Source organism: Desmodus rotundus, chromosome 11 (genome assembly GCF_022682495.2).
Source record: "Desmodus rotundus isolate HL8 chromosome 11, HLdesRot8A.1, whole genome shotgun sequence".
Classification (NCBI taxonomy): Eukaryota; Metazoa; Chordata; class Mammalia; order Chiroptera; family Phyllostomidae; genus Desmodus; species Desmodus rotundus.
Genome location: NC_071397.1, coordinates 19,536,338 through 19,558,118, shown reverse-complemented (window position 1 = coordinate 19,558,118; position 21,781 = coordinate 19,536,338). Strand labels below are relative to the sequence as shown.

The following is a 21,781-nucleotide window of genomic DNA, read 5'->3' as shown; positions in this document are numbered from 1 at the left end:
AGGTATTCTGAAGAATGAACTATGGGAACTATTTGTTAAAATGATCAAACAGTACAATTTTGACCCTATGATATTTGGAGATGATTTCTCTCCTTCATGCAACCCAGTGTCAAGGTTAATCTAGAAGTAAAAGTTGAAAACAAGAGGCCATCATTACCTTTTCAACTGGGGCCATAATGAGATTGTAATATATTTTGGGTGTTCTGTTATATTGCTACCTGATCTATAAAAGTTAAACTTTCCCATAGTTCCCTTTATAATAAGAAGTATAAATAATACATTATTATCATTAGAAATAAATACAAAAACAAAATATTGGAGCATTGATTAACTATTATTTAAACCAAAGAAAAACTAAAACTATACAAAAATTCCTTTCCTTTTTGCCTTAATTCCTTTCACTTGATTTATTTTAACTGTCTTTTTGTGTTCAACATAATTTGAAATAACCTCTGTTTTCTTGCCACAATTGTGTCCTTATTTACCAATATTTATTAGTGTAGAGTAAGCAGAAAATATACTTGCTTTGGTTTAATGAGAGGGTTATTCATATTCAGCTGTAATCATACATATCCTTTTTCTGAATTTAATTTATAGATTCTACTAAATCTGGAGAAAATATAATAGCTTTTCCAGTAACACATATGTCAAGTAGATCTCATGAATTCTACATGAGTTGGAATTCTTTTTCACCAGCATCTTACAGTACATTTACACTCCCCAATATAAGAGGAGTACAGGTCACAGAAACTGACCGAAATGTGAAGTATTTGCTTTGCTGTTATTTTATTCTACTGACTGACTCCTACCTTTTAAATATTAACACCATAAAATTAGGAGAACTGAATGGTTTAAATTAATCTCAGTTTTATTTAACTTCAAATAAAAATAGATAATAATTTGACATTTGACATCTAATAACTTGTAAATAGATACTGGAAGGTTTCATTTCTAAAATGGTTGGAGTATATATGTGAGTTCCATACATCCTAATAAATAACTCAAAGTAATTGGGTTATTCTATATGATCAAACAGAGGCAACCCAAGTAATAAACATAATTCTTACATTATGTATCTTCTGTAGTTATAAATAAATAAAAATAAGCGTACATTTTTGCAAAAGTCATAAACCATGTTAAAATACAAAATTGTAATCGATACTTCATATTATAATCCCCTATTAACATAATTGACAGTTCAGTTGGATAGGAAAGCATTTGGTGCATGAAGAATCGACGTTGTGCATTCAGGTAAACCGGACGCGTAATTCACTTACCCAGGAAAATGAAGACTAGCATGCTGTACGACTTGGGCTGTTCTCCTGAAAGAAAGGCAGCTGTATTTTCTCCAACCACCTTCTTAACAGTAAAATTGCAGAATAAGCTCCCAGCTTGTGCAGAATAAGCCCTCAGCTTCTGCCCTTGCTTCCTAAAAGCATTACTGATTCAAGTCATCTTCTATGTCACCATTTCCTCACCAATCTTTTTTGAGCTTCAAACTTTCCTAATTATGTCCAATTCAATTATTTTGTTCTGATCTCAGATATTACACTTCTAAGAAAGCCCACAAGCTAGATACTAACAGTGCTACGTAACCTGCACTTTCATGGAAAAGTCTTTCCCCCCGACAGCTAGAATACTAAACAGTGTAAAAGACTGACAATGATAAGCCAAAATTTTCCTAGGCACCTGAGCTTGCTTAGTTTCCACTTTATTAATCAGCCTCAATAAGGCAATTTTATGTCATTTGAGGATATGAAAAAGGAGACAAGGAATCGAAGTATCCCAGGAAAATGTGTGGGGAATTCCAGACCCACTAGTGTCAGACTAGTGTACTTTATCTTCCCAAGTTAGAGATGCTCTCAACATGTGCCACAAACCCAACGATGCTTAAGAGGTGTGCTGCTTCAGGCACCGTTCCTCAAAGCCTCCAAACACAGTGAGTATGATGTGGGAACCCTGTCTCAATGGGAATGTAATCCTCCACGTGTGCTCAGCACTTGACAACTATTTTTCTCCTAGCTTCAATGAGAAGCACTGCTATTGTCTGAAAGAATATTTATGTCCACCTAACATTCACATATTGAAATCCTAAACCCAAAAGGTAACAGTATGACTAGGCAGCGAGTTTGGGAGATGCTTACGTTGTGAGTATGAAACGCTCATGAATTGGAGTAGTGCCTTGAAAAGAGGCTCCAGAGAGATCCCTTGCTCTTCCTTCTACCTTGTGAAGACACAGCGAGAAGGAGCCAGCTATGAACCTGGAAGAGTACCCTCATGAGGACATGACTGTGCAGGTGCCTTGATATTGAACTTCAGTTTCCAGAACTGTGAGAACTAAATTTCCATTGTTTTATAAGCCTCCCAGTCTGTAATATATTGTTATAGCAAAAATGTAATGCCTGGGCTAGATGGGAATTATTTATCTCATCCTTTGATTGTGTGCTTCCTCACAAGAACCCAGAACACATCGTCTCCTGTGGGGTGTCATGAGTCTTCCACTTTTAACCCCCCTGAGACCTTTTGGTAATGGATACTTAGAAATATAAAACGCTGCTTGGACAAGAAACCAGGAAGAAATAGGTGTAGATAACCAGCTATTGAGATAGGAGGAAGCATTTGTGTATATACAGTTATACAATGAAAGAGTTGTTGATTGTAATCGTCCATGTTTATTTTATACTAGGAGACAAGTTATATTTGTCTTCAGAATGCATGATGAAAAAACACAGTCTCTGGATTCCAAAAACCAGAAATTGTAATGCTGTTTTTCTCTATAAATGTAGGTAAATGACTTTACATAGGAAGTTACATCAGAATTTACTCCTCTGTAAAAATGAGCTAATTGTATTCATGGTTACTATAAACATTAAGTACATAGATAGGATTTATATCACAGAGATCAGCAAGTACCAGTTATATAGCACCCAATCACTTAATTATTATTTAACCAAATATTTATAATGTCATAAAATTAATCGGTTGTTTCCTTTTACAGGCACTGAGTCACTAAATTTGTATTTTAACTTTTATTAAGATAATTGTTCTTTTCGATATAAGCCAACTAAAAACAGCTTAAGCCAGAGAGGGTTTTGGTGGCTGTGTTGCTTCACAAACTGGTCCCCAGACGTGGATGACAAGGAGAGGCCTAAAAGAAGCAGGCCACTCCAGACTGGCAGGCGATAGATTTACCTATAAGGACGCTTGTCTTGGGTGACTGAAACATTAGTAGATCTCCGCACCCATCTGCCAGAATTGTCAAAGTTTATATAAGAGCCTTTACTGGGTTCAGTCACATGTTCAGTGCAGATGGTCGCAACAATACATTATTCTCTTGTGGTTATGTCCTTGAAATAGCTTCCTCTGTGGGAACTGTGAACAGAACTCGCATTCCAGGGACAGAGGAAGGGCTGAGGAGCCTGCAGTTGCCGAGTCCAGCTTGAGGGTCAGCAGGCAGTCACGTCCTCTTCTTGACCTCCTCCAACAGGCTCCCATCGTTGAAGAGTCCAGGTGTAGAACTGATGTCAGGCGTGTTTTAAACCTCATCTTCTGGGCCTGAGGGCATTTTCCCCTCCTGTCTTTGAGCTGCTTTCTTCTCTATTAGCTTCATTCTCAGGCAGCTTCTTTCCTTCAGGGGAAAGATAGTTTTCAAGTCCTGGGGACGCGTTCTTTTCTCTTAGAAGCCAGAGTTGGAAGTATGACTCTTTCCTTATTAAAATTCCAGAGTTAAGTCACCTGAGTTCTACATGTGTCTTGTGCCCATCATTCTCACCAATCGAAACTGATCCCACTTGCTGCCCAGCATCACAGGTGGAGGTGGAGGTGGCCCTATTCCAGCCACAGGTGCTTGTATTGGAAGAGGAGTACATCACCAAGGACAATCACTGTATTAGAAGAAGTCTGTGAAAGGATCCTGGGAAGGAGAAAAGGCAAACATACTCAGCAACGCATCTAAAGGGTGAATTTATGTAGAGCTACCACAAGCTAAATAAACTGATGAAACAAAGGAAAAGAATACCAACCAAAACACAATGTCATGTTCAAGAGAGGGATATAACTATGACTTTCTATAGTGACACCCAGGCTTGAACATATGACTCTGGGTGAGTGAGGCTGACCTTTGCCACATAGGTACAGCTGCTGAGGTCTATCATGCAGGTGTAGAAAGCACCTGTGGCCATACAGCTACTTATCTCAAGATAGTATCAATTAGTGTTACCAGCTAATTCAGGGGATTGTTAGCATGTCAGTGGGCCAGCAGCACCCTTCCTCCATATTGCCATGACTGTTTTCAAGGTACAGTTTTAAAAGGATTGCAAAGGGCATTAACCATATTGAAATATATTTATCAAAACATTAAAAAAAACAAATTTGTGAGAAAGTAATATGTATGCTACTTTACTACAGGAGTAAATGTCAAGATCTAGATGGGTCTAAATAATATTGCAATTTCAGTGTGGTGATGACAAAAATGCTAATTTGGGATAATTTCCATAAATGTGGTGTCATATAAAAATATCTGTAATTTCTGTTGGTGACAATGAGAGCACAAGAAGTAGTGAATTTCAGTTGGAGTTTAGTAAAATAGTACATAATTTTGCCCCAGGAAAATTTGCAGAGACTCCAAATTAATAAACCTTATTCTAATGTCAACAAAAATAGTACTTTTAACTCAATTACTCAAATGAAAGCCAGCCATTGAATCAGAACATTTTAGAGGTGAGAGGTAATAATAAAAAAATCATCAGTTTCAATAGTTTACAATGATAATCGGTATGAGATTTAAATATATGTTTTGAATAGCATGCTAGTAAGGAATAAATAAAACAGGAGAAAGTAGAGTTGATTTGGTCGAAATCTGGGTGGGAAGCCCAACCTCTGTTCAGTGGCCTTTGCCATCACCATCCACAGCTGCCGGTGAACATCCAAAGTTTTCTGGACTCCTGTTCAAATCCACTGAGCTCATTTAATTGTTCTAATTTTCCCCATAAATAATCCATTCTTGTACCAGATGAGTGAAATGCATAAGACCCCATACTTTATCAGTGGGTAAAAGACACTAGGGTTTTTATTCGGCACATGTTTACTAAAAAGCCTACTATATCCAACCAAGCCTTCATGCGAAAACAAAAATGGGGAACGGTCCCTTGTTTCATGGATCAGATAAAACAGGGTGCCGATGAAATTATATAGAAGAAAAGAAAAAAATTGTTGAAAAACAAAAATGATAGTACATCAGTGAAACATCTCTACATTAGAATACACCTTCTTTTGGAATGAAAACAAGGAAACTACTTTGTGTTCAATAATATTTAACTTCATCTAAAACCACCCCTGCATTTACACTGTATTTGTCTACTTAAAATTTCATAAGACATTCATCTGGAGGAGAGAAATAAAATCTAATCAGCCTCTGATTTAGAGTCAACCTAAAATTTGCAGCTCTGGAAGGAAAGACTGAATGTGTGCCCACACATACACACAGAGAGAGAGAGTTATTCTAAGACACTGAGTAGTAAAGGAAGACATTACACAGTATTTTGGAGGGAAATAGGGGATTCTTATTATCTTTACTGGAGGGCATCTCTAGAAAAGAAAAATGAGTTAAACATGATGGTGTGTGCAATCACCTTACTATGAACTGTCTGCTGGTATTCTCCCTAAAATTCTGATGTAAGGTAGCCATGAATGAGGGGACAGGACAGCCAGGATTGGGAGAAACTGAGAAACACCGTAGAGACAGGACCCTGAGGTCTGTTCTGGGGCTTCAGAAGGACTAAACTCGCTGAAACAATGGATGGGGAAAAAGGATAAATAACTGTGTTATGGGCAGAACTTTATGCCTTACCAAGGAGACTAGCTAAAATCCATCCACAGAGAAAAGGGAGTGTATTCGTCAGTTTTAAAAAGAAAGCAACCAGGTTTGTGTATTGAAAAACTGCTTGAGCAATGAATACTATAGAAGATGGTTTGGAAACAAAGATAATTCCCAGTTCTGAGGCTATTTCAGTAGTTTCGTAGAGTCTTGGTAATGTTTGAACTAAGTAGTAGTGAGAATGGAGAGGAGTTGGTAGATCCTCTCCATTGTAAAAGATATTTACAGGGTCTGATGAGCATTTGAAGTGGAGGTGGGATGGAGGAGTCCAGGGCATATCCTTACTTCTGGTTTGTGTAACTTGGTGTTGATTGTTGTCATTTATTGAGATGCCTGGCTCACAATTCGATGCTCTGTATACAATAGGAGGCTATCCATTGAAAAACTTAAAATTAGAATAAGACAAACGTTTCCACGGTCCACGTGACATTAGGGAAGACAGGCTGGCTGTTTCCAAGAGGATCAAAACAGTCTCACAAGACAGCATCGTTGTGGGTTGTTATTGTTGTACAAGGTCTGGTTCTCACTCTAACAGGGTCAAGAATGGATTCGCCCTGTAGGACTTTACTAACAAGAAAAAGATCACCGAAAAGGAAATGTTAATTAGATTGCCACTTTATTTATTCACAAAAAGAAACTCAATTACTAGTTAGTATATTTACTTTATCTGGGCATGCCAACAGGGGAAAGCTGGTAGATGAAATATTTAGATTGAGGAGGATTCATTCTATAGTTATTTCTATATAACCTGAATACTTAATGGCATCAGGTTAGAATGGTCTCTCATATCATTCTTTATGATAATGAGGTAAATGCCATATTTTTGCTTTCTTTGGGTAAATTAATGTACTCAAACAGAGCAGCCCACGCTGCTCTTTCAGCTAAAATTGAACATCTCTCTTTGTGATTGTGTTTTATTGATTTTATAGTTTAGATTTTGGTACATAATCTTTCTTCCAAGCTCTTGAGAAATATTGAAACTCTAACATCCTAATAATATCCTTTGCTTTGACACTGATAATTTAGAAGTTTTATACTAAAACACCATTTACAATTGGGCCAATCCCAAGAGTCAGACGCATGACACGCACGGTGTTTGCAAAGCAGCTCCTGCTCCTAGCAGAGAACAGTGGATGTGCAGAACTGCTTTCACTTTTCCTGTGAAACCTCTCAGTCGGGTCTAATTTTGAAGAATTTACGACACCTCTAAAAACAAAATCAAGACCAACTGCTGAAAAATATTTTTAACAATATTTTATTTATTTATCTTGAGACAGAGGGGGAGGAAGGAGGAAAGAGAGGGAGAGAAACATCAGTGTGTGGTTGCCTCTTGTGCACCCTCCACTGGGGACCTGGACCACAACCCAGGCATGTGCCCTGACTGGGAATCAAACCAGCAACCCTTTGGTTCTCGGGCCAGCATTCTATCCACTGTACCACACCAGCCAGGGCTAAAAGATATTTTTAATGCCTTTAAATTTTGTTTTCCTAGCTCTGTGGTCTCTGCTTCCCATTTCATGTTAATATTAGAGTCTACTGTACATTCTTATCATCATGTTGGTAAGTTGTTATGTGTCTGCTGATTTGGCCATTTTATTATTCAATGGAGGAAAGATGAGTTACTACCAGATAACCTCACATCACCATGTATTTATATTTAAATTTAATATACCTTCTTCCTTTTGTTCTAAAATAGAGTAGCCTTTGAAATCAGGTCATCCATGCACTCACGGTGCAGACATTGTCCTCCAGAGGAATCAATGATTGGAGGTAGGGAAAACTTTCTGTTCATTCACAGACTGAACAATTTTTGTGAGATCAGTTTTCTCAGGGAAGTATCGGAGAAAGGATTTGTACATCCCATAGGACAATAACACCCAGGAACATGTTATTGTTAATATTGTTAAGGCTACTGGAAACAGATTACACTGTTTAAATTATCTTCTTTTTCTTTTCAAGGCAAATTTTGTTTCCATTTCAAAATATTTGGTACTTAAGTATAGCATTTAAAAAACAACAACTACAAATATTTATATTTAAATCACTAAGAGATAGCCACTATTTATCTTCTGGTGTATTTTTTAAACTTATTGTTTAGATTTTATTTATTAATTTTTTAGAGAGGGGGAAGGGAGGGAGAAAGAGAGGGAGAGAAACACCAATGTGTGGTTGTCTCTCACGCGCCCCCTTCTAGGAACTTGGCCTGCAACCCAGGCATGTGCCCTGACTGGGAATGGAACCTGTGACCCTTTGCTTCACAGGCCGGCACTCAATCCGCTGAGCCACACCAGTCAGGGCTGGTGTATTTTCTTTAAATTGTTTCACTTTGTATTTATTTATTATTTTTTAAAGCATTATTATCATATTTGTATAAACATTTGTACAAAAATGTTAAAACCATCCTTTTTTTCTGATTGCAAATGTGAAGGAAAAAATCACCATAATCCTATGACTTATGGGTAGCTAATGTAAATATTCATTTTTTCTAGGTTTTTTCATACCTATGTACATACATATGTACCCTATAAGCCATTTTCAAAGCATCGAGAGCACAGTATTACTCATAAATTGTAGACGGAAATAACATGAAAAACGAAGGTGAAAGTTAGTACCTACTAGGAATTTACAGCTACTTCCATTAAAATTCTACATTTACTTCTTAAATTTAAGATATTATTATTTGTAATAGGGCTTTCTAAATCCTAAATGTTAAAACAGGAATAGAAATTCCATGAGTAGCACATAAAATAAACATTTGTTCACTTAATGCCTTTTTTTCTGTATGTAGACATTAGTCAGTTGTCTTTCATAAATGTAAAAATAAACCTATAATCATTGTTAAAATTTGGGAAAATACAGAAAGTTACAAGTAAGGAAATAAAAATAATTTGTAATTTTACTCCCTGAGACACATCATGCTAAGCTTGAATGTACAACTTTCAAAATTTTCTAGGCACATTTATAAATATACACCATATATATTTTAACATTATACTCCACATGCCACTCTATAATTTGGTTTGTTCCCTTAAGAATGTACCATGAACACCTTTCCATGCACATATGTCAATATTAAAATTCTCATTTTTATGTCCACCTACTATTCTATTATGGTGATATTTTAAGCTTCATTTAGTCTAATATTCATTTACTTATTCAACAAATATTTATTGAGCACCTACTACATTCCAGGCACAACCCCTATTTGGAAGATAGGTAATAAAAGAGACCTAGCTCTTGCCTTCATACAAGTTAAAAGAAAATAAAAACTAATAACATCTATACCAGATACCTATAACTCTAAGAAGGAAAATGAGACAGGGTAAATGAGATATGAAATGCCCAAGGTGTGGGCCAAAGAATTACTATTTTCTATAGAATAAATAAATAAAGGGACAAGACATGCCCAGAACAAGTGGGGAGAGATTTCAGGCAGAGGAGGAACAAGTGCAATACATTGAAATGGGTAAGTGCTGGGTATGTTCACAGATGAGCTATTAGGCCCCTGTGGCTTGGGTGGAGTGATCGAAGGGGAGTGATAGGACATGGGGTCATGGAGGCTATGGAACCAGATCGTATATGCAGGCTGACAGTTAGAACGTTGATTTTTTTTTTTTTTAACTTGAGTAAAAGAGGAAGCCATTAGAAAGTATTGAGATCCATAGTCACAGGGTTTGATTTACTTTTTAAAAAACGGATTATGATTCTGGCTGTGTGGAGAACAGAATAAAGGGGGTTAAGGTGGAAGCAGGAAGCCTAGTTGGGAGGCTAGTTAGTCCCTCATAGAGCATGGAAATGCAAGGTCAGGAAGATGATGAGAAACTAGGAAGAAATGGCCCGTGACGCCAAAGGCAGACCATGATAGCAGGGCATCCTAGAAGTCAAGTAGAAGGGTTTCAAGGAGAAGGTAATATTCAACTAGTAATAACTCAAGTACAATAAGAACGGAGTATTGAGTTAGCAATGTCGAGATCATTGGTGATGATAAGAAAAGTATTTGAAACCTTTAAGTGCTAAATTTGGAGTCACTCAGGATGAAATGGAAGTAGAAGAATTTCTGATGATAGGCATTTCCTCTTTCAAGGAAATTTGCTATAGTGAAACAGAGAATTGGGGAAATATCTGGGGAGGGATGTGAGGTCAAGGGAAAGATATTGGAGATATTAAATTATATTTGTTCTACACCTAAAGCATGTTTCCTGACTGCAAATAAAATTGAAATGAGTTTTTGAGTCAGAGCTATAATTTAACTTTAGCCCTTTCCTACAGTCATTCCCTTCCCAAATTAGAAGTACTCACCTGAGGTTAGCTTTCTCCTGCTCCATTGTGGTGTCATTTCTAGTTTTCTTTTTTTCTCCATCATCCATATTCTACATCTGGCTGCTGCTTTGTGGGAATTATTAATATGTCATATCACTTTAAACAGATCATCATGTCTTTACTCCCCTTTAATTCCTTCCTGGAAAAAAACTTTTGTCTCTTTAATGGAATTATTGTAAAAAAATATTTTCCAAAAGCTTTAGTTTTTCCTCTCCTGTTATAGATTTCTAAATAAATTAAACATATCTGTTGATGTAATGTTCATTTCCAAATCATATTTTCCTAATAGTTCAGTTACTACAAATAGAGCCTGAGAATAATGGTACTTGGACTTGAAGCTGTGCATGTAATCTGACCCTTCATTCATTGCAAGGCTTAGAACAAACTTCCTTTTGAAAGCTTTTTTTCTGCAGAGTACTGTATTATTTTCCCTTCTTTTATTCCCCCCTATTTTCTCTTACTTTGAATTTTCATCCATGTTTCAGCCCATCAGATTTTTTTCTACTGCAATGTAAAAATCACCCTCAAACTTAGTGTCTTAAAACAATAATAAAATTTTACTATAGCTTACTATTTCTAAGGGTCTGGAATTTAGGAGTGGTTTGGCTGCTTGGTTCTGACTCAGGTCTCTGTTGATGTTAAAGAGAGATATTTCAGAGGGATGATCTTGAAAGCCTCTTTACCACGTGTCTGGTGCCCCAATCGTGAAGCCCTGAACCACTGGTACTTCTTGAACATCGTCTTTTTTCTCTGTGTAGTTTCTCCACATAGTCTCTCCAGCACAGTAACTTCAGGATGCTGAGATTCTTCCATGCAGTTCAAGGCTCCCATGGTGCATGTCCCAAGAGAAAATCAGATGGAAGCCGGTGTTGCCTTTTGTGAATTAGCCTCTGAAACATTGTGACCAGACTTCCACTGCCTCCTATTGGTCCGAAGAATGACACAGTCCTACTTAGTTTCAGAGGAAAGAGACATGCTCCCTCACCTTCTAATGGAGGAACATCATGGTAGCATTATAAAAGCAGCACACGGAACTGGGTATATATTGGTCCAGCCATCTTAGAAAGATTATAGTCTGCCACACCTCCCAAGCACAGCAATTTCCTTCTTTTTCAAATCTTGTTTTTCCTTATAATTATGTTCTTCTACTTCAACATAATCTCCAGTCTTGCAAGATCTTGTTCTCTCATTACTCTCCTAAGTTTACTGTCTTGCCTCCCATTCTGAAGCCTGTGGTAAGAAATTTCTTTACCGTCTTCATTATCTTCAGATGTCTTTTACTTGTGATCCTTAAATACACTAAATATGTCAATTCCCAAGTCAAATGAACTCTGCCTCTGCACTGCTGAATCATAATAAAAAATTCCAAAAATTTATATGGAACCACAAAAGGCCCTAAATAGACATAATAATTTGAGAATGAAGAACAAAGCTGAATGTTTCTCTAATACTTGACATCAAACTGCACTACAAGGCTATGGTAATCAGAATAGCATAAAAACCAACATTTAGATCAATGGAGCAGAATACAGAGCCCAGAAATAAACGCACTTCTACATGGTCAATTAATATTTGACAAAGGAGGCAAGAACATATGATGTGTTAAAGGCAGTCTATTCAATAAAGAGTGTTGGGAATGTGGACAGGTACATGCCAAAAAAAAAAAAAGAAGAAAAAAAAAGAAACTACACCTCTTTCTTATACCATACACAAGAATTAACTAAAATGAAATAAAGACTTAAATGTAAGACTCAAACCCAAAAAACTCCTAGAACAAAACATAGGCAGTAAACTCTCTGACATTTCTTAGCAATATTTATTCTGATATATCTCCTTGGGCAAGAAAACAAAAGCAAAAATAAACAAATGGGACTACATCAAACTGAATTGTTATGCACAGCAAAGGAAACCAGCAACAAAACCAAAACACGATTTACTGAACGGGGAAATATATTTGTCAGTGATACATTCCATAATGGGTTAGTATCCAAAATTTATAAAGAACTCACACAACTCAAGACCAGAGAAACAAACAATGCAATTAAAAATGGGCAGAGGACCTGAACAGACACTTTTCCAAAGAGGACGTACAGATAGCCAGTAAATTTAGGAAAAGATACTCAATTCCACTAATCAGCAGGGAAATGTAAATTCAAACCACAGTGAAATATCACCTCACACCTGTGAGAATGGCTATCATCAGTAAAACAACACACAGCAAGTGCTGGTGAAAATGAGGTAGAAAGGGAATCCTCGTGCATGTCGGTGTCAGTGCAGATGGTACAGGCACTGTGGAAAGCAGCATGGAGCTACCTCAAAAAGTGAAAATAGAACTGCCTTATGATCCAGCAATTCTATTTCTAGATATATATTCGAAGAAACCCAAGACACTAATTTGAACACACACCCCTATGTCCACTGCGGCATTATTTACAACACTTAGTATATGGAAGCAACCCGAGTGCCCATTGATGAGTGGATAAAAAAGTAGTGGTACATATATACAATGGAATACTATTCAGCCATATAAAGAGTGAAATCTTACCGTTTGCAACAGCATGAATGGACCTAGAGGGTAACAGGCTAAGTGACATAAGTAAGACAGAGAAAGACAAAGACATGTGGGTTCACTTGCATGTGGAATCTAAAGAACAAGATACATGAACAAACAAAATAGAAACAGACACATAGATGCAGAGAACAAACTGATGATTGCCTGAGGGGAGAGAGTTTGGGGAGCTGGGTAAAGAAGTTAAGGGATTAAGAAGTGCAAATCGGTAGTTACAAAATAGTCATGAGAATGTAAAAGTACAGCATATGGAATATAGTCAATAATAGAGTAATAATTATGAATGGTACTAGGTGAGTACATGAAATATTGAGGGGATCATTTTGTACAGTACATGATTGTCTTGCTATTATGTTGTACACATAAAACTAATAAGAAATGACTTTGAATGTCAACTGCAATTAAAATATAAAATAAAAAATTAAATAAAATATCTTTATTTAAACTAAAATATATGTATATATTCCCCATTCTCAAATATGGCTTTTGCAAACATTTATCACTTAACTAAAATTTATGTTTTCACAACTCTCCCCTATCAGCAAAAATGTTGATCTTCTTTTAACAGAAATTTATTAGTGCAATAAATAAATTTTAGTGTAATTGAACAATAAAATGATTAAAAAAAGAAATAATACTTAATACTCTAATGTTTCCTTTTTATAGATATAGCTATTTTTTGTGCTTTGCTTTTGAAGTGTTCTTTTAAATTTTTGAATTGATAATGTCACTTAAATTTTAATTTTATTCTAAATCAAGTATTATTTAAAAGCACAATTCCTTACCCCATGGCTATGGGGACATAAAGTACAATATAGGGAATGGAGTAGCCAAAAATAAATAAATAAATAAATAAAAGCACAATTCCTAACTTTTTAAACTACATATATTTAGCACACACTGTATGCCAAAAATGGTTCTAAGTGCTTTATTTTTTCTTCTTTTTTCTTTTTTTCACATTTTTTATTGTCGTTAAAGTACAGCTGTTTCCATTTTCTCCCCAAAACTCCCCCTCCCCACCACAGTCATCCCCACTTCCCACCCCTCATCCTACCCCCCTTTGATTTTATCCACGGGTCCTTTATACATGTTCCTGACAACCTTCCCTCCCTTCCTCCCCATTTCCCCCTCCCACCTCTCCTCTGGTTATTGTCACTTTGTTCTTAATTTCAATATTTCTGTTTATATTTTGCTTGCTTGTCTGTTTTGTTGATTAGGTTCCACTTATAGGTGAGATCATGTGGTATTTGTCTTTCACCGCCTGGCTTACTTCACTTGGCATAATGCTGTCCAGTTCCATCCACAATGTAGGAGCTCCTTTTTTCTCTCTGCTGCATAGCATTCCACCGTGTAAATGTGCCGTAGTTTTTTGATCCACTCATTTACTGATGGGCACTTAGGTTGCTTCCAGCACTTGGCTATTGCAAATTGTGCTGCTATGAACATTGGGGTGCACAGGTTCTTTTGAATTGGTGTTTCAGGGTTCTTAAGGGTACAGTCCCAGCAATGGAACTGCCAGTTCAAAAGGCAGTCAATCATTCGATAATCAAAAGAGCCCCGCATTATAGAAACTAATATTACTATTCCTATACTATGTTAATTAAAAGGAGGTAGAGATAAGATATATAACTTTTCAAGTTTTCCATCAGAAAACTAGGCTAACTATTCAGTTTTTGATCACAACTGTATAACACTGCTTCCATTTATACTTAATGCTATTAGATTATCATTAAATTGGCTGATATCTCCAACTTTCTAGACTTATTAAGGTTTTCTGAGCAACCAAAAAATCACCAATGTAAATATTCTAGCTTCTAAAATATTAATTTATAATCTAATTTTGAATAGTATAACATGTATTTAAAGTACATATGCACAAATATTTTTTATTTGTATTTGATATAGTACTTTCTGCAATGAATATGTTAGTGTTGCCTGATAATTTGAATTGTATCATTTCTTATTTTATACTATATCTTGCTAATACTTTTTTAGTGGATATAATTGACACATAACATTGTATAAGTTTAATATGTGCAATGTGCTCATTTGATATATATTCTAATACTATTATCATCATAGTATTAACTAATACCTCTATCATCTCACGTAATTATTATTTCCTTTTGTGTGAGAATATTTAAGGTCTAGTCTCTTAGCAAATTTAAAGTATGTAATACGGTATTGTTGATTGTAATCACTTCGCTGGGCATCACATTTCCAGAGCTTATTTATCTTCTACTTGCAAGTGTGTACACTTTGACCATTATTTCCCCAAACTTCCACCCACCTAGCCCCTGGTTGCCACCAACATATTCTGTTTCTATGAGAGTGGATTATTTAGATTCCTCATATAAGTGATTTCATACAGTATTTGTCTTTTTCTCTCTGACTTACTTCACGTAGCATAATGCCCTTAAGGCCCATTCATACTGTTGCAAATGGCAGCATGTCCTTGTTTCTCATGGATGTACAACATTCCATAGCATATATGTATGTACCACATGTTCTTTAGCCACTCATTCTTTGGTGGACATTTACATTGTTTCCATATTGTTGCTATTTTAAGTAATGCTACAGTGATCATGAGAGTACAGATATCTGTCTGATACCCTGTTTTCATTTCCTTCGGCCTGTCCAGAAAGTATCCAGCCATGTGCTATGAAAAATAGAGGCATTTATTGAAGAAGATACAAGATAGAAGAAACATTGTATATAGGACAGAGATGCCTCAGCCCCACCAAAGTAGGCACCTTGAGACCTCACACAGTTCTCCCAATTGCATCAGCTGCCCCATCATATTTTCCTGAATATCATCAACAGTCTGAAATTTCTTCCTTTTCAAAGGTGATTTTAGATTTTGGAAAAGCCAGAAGTCACAAGGTGCCAAATTTGGGATGTAGGGGAGCTGAGTCACCTGGGTGATTTGATGTTCTGGCAAAAACTCTGCACAAGACATGATGCATGAGCCAGCATGTTGTGATAAAGCTGCTGATCACCAGCTGTCCATAGATGCGGCCTTCTGAATCATCAGAGTATTTTCCATGGAAGAATGTTCAAGCTTAAAGCAAAATCTGATGCAGATTCATTGCTCTACTTGCTCAGTCATTTTGAATGCAGTGGCCACACAGTACACATGCTCACTCAACAGCATCTACCACCTCCCACTGACTAGTAAGTACAGTGAAGTTGTCATTGTTCTCACATGTGCATTCCAGTCCACTCTCCTTGGCTGCCAAGCTACATAGATGTCACTCAAACCTTTCCCTTTATATTAACAATGGCTGGACTTTTACAGACAGACCTCATATACCCAGAAGTGGTTTGCTGGATCATATGGTAGTTCCAGTTTAGTTTTCTGAAGAATCTTTATGTTTTCCATAGTCGCTGTACCATTTACATTTCCACCAACAGTGCACAAGCATTCTCTTTTCTTCATATCCTCACCAACACTTGTTATCTTGTGTTTCCTTGATGAGAGTGTGTTTTAATAGGTATGAGGTTATATCTCATAACAGTTTTGATTTGCATTTCCCTGATGACTAGTGATGTTGAACATCTTTCCGTGTACCTGTTAGCTGTTTGAATGTCTTCTTTTGAAAAGTGGGCATTCAGTTACTCTGCTCACTTAAATCAAATTGTTTACTTTTTAGCTATTGAGATGTATGAGTTCTTTACATAGTTTGGATGTTATTCTCTTATCCAATATATGTTTTGCAAATATTATCTCTCATTTCATAGGTTGCTCTCTGATTTCTTATTGTTTCTTTTGTTTTTTAGAAGCTTTCACACTTGATATAACCCACTTGTTTATTTTTTGCTTTTGTTGCTTGTGTTTTTATTGTCATATCCAAAAAATCATTGCCAAGATTGATGTCAGGTACCTCGTTTCCTTGTTTTCTTCTTGGAGTTTTATGATATCAGGTCTTACATTTAAATATTCAATTCATTTGAGTTAATTTTTATGTTATGTAACACAGGAGTCTAATTTTATTTTTCTAGATGTGGTTAATTCAGTTTTCCCAATATTATTTGTTGAAGATACTATCTCCTCCCCACTGTGTATTCTTGGATCCCTTGTCAAATATTAGTTGACAGTATAAGTATGCATTTATTGATGGGCTCTTTGTTTTGTTCCAATTATCTATATGTCTGTTCATACACTAGTATACTACTGTATTGATTACTACAGCAGTGTAATATAGTTTGATATCAGGAATTTTGATGCCTCTGGCTTCTAGTTGTTTCTCAAGATTGCTTTGGCTACTCACGATCTTTTGAAGTTTCATACAAATTTTAGGATTTTTTTCTACTTTTATGAAAAATGACAGTGGAAGTTTGATATTGGTCACATTGAATCTATTCATGGCTTTGGGTAGTATGGACATTTTAACAATAACAATTCTGACCCATGAACACAGTATATATGCCTTTGCATATTTTTTGTGTCTTCAGTTTCTTTCATCAAAGTCTTATAATTTTCATGGTATAGATCTTTCACCTCCTTGGTTAAATTTAATTTTAATATTTTATTCTTTTTATGCTATTGTAAATGGGATAGCTTTCTTTACTATTTCTTTTTAGATGTTTCATTATTAACATATAAAAACCCAACTGATTTCTGTATGTTGATTTTATATCCTGCACTTCACTGAATTCATTGATTCATTCCAACAGTTTTTTTGTGTTGATCTGTAGGATATTTCATATAGAAGATCATACCATCTGCAAATAAAAACAATTTTACTTCTTCCTTTCCAATTTGGATGCCTTTTATTTCTTTGTCTTACCCGATTGCTCTGGCTAGGACTTCCAGTCCTCTGTTGAATAGGAGTAGTAAGAGGGAACACCTTTATCTTGTTTTTGATCATAGAGGAAAAGTTTTCAACTTTTCACTAATAACTATGATATTAGCTGACATCTGCTCCTGCCTAGCCACATAGTTCTATCACATCTAAGGGACTATAGACTTGGGGCACTGAAATGAAATTTTGAATTTCAATTGACAAAAGGGTGGCCCCTTGAGAAATAGCAGCCCAAGTTTAAACTGTACCATTAAAGAGCCTGTAAGACTTGGACTTGAGACTTGAAACACAAGAGCAGAAAACTTGGCCTCTTCTTTTCTATATATTCATTAGACATAACCACAGTCTCAAACATACACCCACAAACACACACTGGAAGAGAGGGGGAGAGAAGAGAACCCTCAGTGGCCATGCTGGTACACCAAGACCACCTTAAGCAGAGCAGGCTGGTCAAGGATAGTGGCAGATTCTTGACTCCAAGAGTGGCACATTGGCAGCAGTTTTGTGGTGCCTGAGGCAATATATTGCAGAATGATGAGGGTCATTTGTTAGGGGTAAAAGAGAAAAAGGACAACTCACAGAGTGAACATCTGCCTAACTTTGCCTCACTCATAAATACACACAGTCAGAACAGAGCATGTTACCAAGGGAGAAGGGCAAACTTAAAAAAGCATTTCAATCACATCAGCTACTAGAAGAGCATTACCTCTGTTAACATGGTTGGTGGCTTGGATTCATGGTAAGAAGAATTAAACATTAATGTGACACTTCTCTCTTTTCCCAAATCTTTACCTATATATTAAATCTAGTGTTTCTTTTCCAGCCCCACAGCCACTGCCTTGGTTTAGATCCAACTATTATTCTTGAAGATGACAGTTCCGTAAAAACCTACCTGATACCTGAGATTACAATATCCCACTCTCAAATTCCCGGCTGCAAGGCTCTCCAGAAACAAAATCTAATCACATGACTTCTCTGGATAGAATTCCTAAATTGTTCCCTAGTGTATAACACAAGTTTCAAATTTCCTTGAACATTATGAAAAGCTTTATACTATCTACCTCTTCCTACACATTTAATGCCATTTCCTGTCATGGTCCCCCATTTTCCCTTTAAAGTACATGTCATTCCTGAAGAAGTCATGCTGTCCCGCATGCCTTTCCCATTGTGGATCTGTCCCTTCAGCTCAAAGTGCAATCCTCATTTTTGCTGTGAAATTCCGGCAAAGGTTTTTTCTTCCAAATCTACTTTCCTCTAGGCAGGGCCAAAAGTTATATCCTGTCTAACATCTAACATCTAAAAATTGATTTAAAAATTTTTTGTTTGTATTCTTCCTCGCCAAAGGGTTAGCTTAATGTGGGCAACGATTTGGTTCTTTTCATCTGTATTCCCCTCTTATTGCAGTGTTTAGGTAAGTAGTAAACATGCAATATTTTATTTTTCTTTATGAACAATGTCCATATTGATCCCAACTCTTTTCATAATTTACTGGTGTAAAGCACAGTGTTGGATAGGTGTTCTTCATTTACTGGTTTAGTCAACAAAGGTTCATTGGGTGCCTGCATCTTAGGAGACACTGTGCTAGTCCCAGAGGTTGCCATACAAATCTTATGAGTATGGCCCCGCCTTAAGGGCTAATAGGGGAGAAAATAACTAAATGAAAAGACCCAAACTATAATTTATTGAGAAGATAAGTGGTACTGCAGGATTCTGAAGGATATTTAGTAAATTACTGGTTGTTTATACTTTCTAAAACATGTTTACCTTTTTAGCCTTAAGAAAATCATAGACCTGAAACTGAAACTCCTAGAAGAAAACATAGGCAGTGAACTCTTTGACATCACTCCTAGCAATATCTTTTTGGGTCTGTCTCCCTGAGCAAGAGAAACAGGAAAAAAAGAACATGTGGAATTATATAAAACTAAAAAGGTTTTGCACAATGAATGAAATAATCAAGAAAGCAAAAAGATAATGTACTGAATGAGAAAAATTTATAAATGATACATTCAATAAGGAATTAATATCCACAATTTATAAAGAACTCATATAACTCAACACCCCCCAAAAACCTAATTAAAAAGTGGACAGAGGACCTGAATAGACATTTCTTTAAAGCAGACATATAGATGGCCAATGAAAATATGCTTAACATCACTGGTCATCAGAGAAATGCAAATTAAAACCACAATGAGATGTCATCTCACAATTATCAGAATGGCCATCACCAATAAATAAACGAACAAGTGTTGGTGAGGATGTGGAGAAAATAAAATCCTCTTGCACTGTTGGTAGGAATGCAGATTGGTACAACCACTGTGGAAAATAGTATGGAGTTTCCTCAAAAAATTAAAAATAAAGCTGTCATATGGCCAATGATTCCACTTGTAATTTGAGAAGTAGAATAAAAACAAAAATACTAATAAAATACTAATTTGAGAAGATACATGCACCCTTATGTTTACTGTAGCATTACTAATAGTAGCCAATAGATGAATGAGCAAAGAAGAGGTGGTATTTGTGTGTGTATATATACATACATATACATGTGTGTGTGTATATATATATATATATATGCAAGAAATATTATTCAGCAATAAAAAATGAAATCTTGCCATTTATGACAATATAGATGGACCTAGGGCATATTATGCTAAGTGAAATAAGTCAGACAGAGAAAGGCAAATGCCATACGATCTCATTTACATGTAGAATCTAAAAGAACAAATTAAATGAATATGCAAAACAAAACAGAAACAGACCCATAGGTATAGAGAACAAGCTGACAGTTTCCAAAGGGGAGAGGGTGGAGGATGGGGAAAAAAAGGAAAATGTAAATATTAAGTCTAATATATACTTAATGGCCAAGAAGTTAAGTTGGGGAGGACATTTTTTTGAAGTGAAAAAAATTTAGATTTATTGTATAGTGCTGTGAAAAAAATCATAACTGAGATGTCCATCAGGATTTGAAACCCATTAAAAAATTGGGAAAGCATTTAAATGGATTTGACATTTCAAAAATCCTTTCTGACAGATATTTGTAAATAAAATGGTTACAGAGAGTCCTCATGGTGTAGAGGGTTACCAAATTCCACCTTGTCAGGGCGGGGCCCGAGGTACATAAAGCAGGGATGCTCACTCTTCCGCTGTGACACGGGCAGAGACAGTGTTGAGCCAGTACAATGTCTTCCACAGAAGCCACAGTCAGAGAGACTGGGGACCAAAACCTGCATTTATACCTGATTCATAGTTTTTGTTAGTTCGTGTCCTCCCTCTCTATTACAGGTTATTAATTTTTTTAAAAATCATTTGCTGAAATGTACAAATGTATATGTAGTTCTATAGCTAATTGTAGTTTTGTTTAACAGTAATCTCTTTAAATTTTTCTAGGTATGTTTGTCTTTTGTGCATTCAAACAGACATATTTGTTTCAAAAATAATTTAGGTCCAATAGGAACACAAAATGCAGGGAATGGTGGCAAATCGGAAAGAATAGAGGTAAAAAAAAGTGAAGCTACACATGGATTAGCCCATACCATGTTGGCCGTGACCTTCTGTATACTTGTTCAGGTGTGAGTGGACAAGCAACAGATTCGCCTCTAATGCTTCTGGCAGGCAATTTGAAAAGTGAGTGCAATTTTTTTGGATAGCAAATTGTGCAATGTTCTTAAAATGAAAGCAAGTATTTGTGGACTAAGTTTAGGCAGAAAGTTTTCTTTATATTCTCCTTGATCATATGCCTTGGGATGCTATGGACGAGCCCTCCACATTGTTAAGTAAGCATAGTAACATGTTCTTAGTGCTCTTCCTTGCAATGCTCCTCAGGAAGGGCACTATCTTCATACCAAAGTTCAGTGAGACATACGGAGTCTGTGCGTGTGTCTGTGTTTACTGTACTAAGAAAGAATGAGAGGACACAGTTCCACTTGGGAATAATTTGAGGATCACTTTTTAAAATAACTGGAGGGAAAAAAAAGACTGCATATCCTACAGAAAATTCCCCAAGGGCATTGTTTCCTGTCTTCCGTTTTAATATGTGGAGGACAATAGCATGCTGTATAAGTTCTTCTAATTATCTCCAGTTAGTTTCTGAAAGGCCATTTGGAAGTCTATTTATAGTCACATCCAAAGTGATACCATCTGGTGGTGACAGAGTTTTGCTTTGGCTTACAACTTTTTTGTTATCAAATATTGTTAGTTGAAAATGTGTCACTG

At 36.2% G+C, this 21,781-nt stretch overlaps 1 protein-coding gene across 1 annotated transcript in view; it reads right to left on the bottom strand.

Annotated features, from left to right (window-relative positions):
- GFRAL (GDNF family receptor alpha like) overlaps positions 1-10,242 on the bottom strand; it is a 77,119-nt gene extending 66,877 nt beyond the window's left edge. The window contains exon 1 of the mRNA XM_053914093.2: positions 10,175-10,242. Within this exon, the coding sequence (XP_053770068.2) occupies positions 10,175-10,242 (68 nt within the window). The remainder of the gene's footprint in view (positions 1-10,174) is intronic.
- Positions 10,243-21,781: the final 11,539 nt, after the last annotated feature.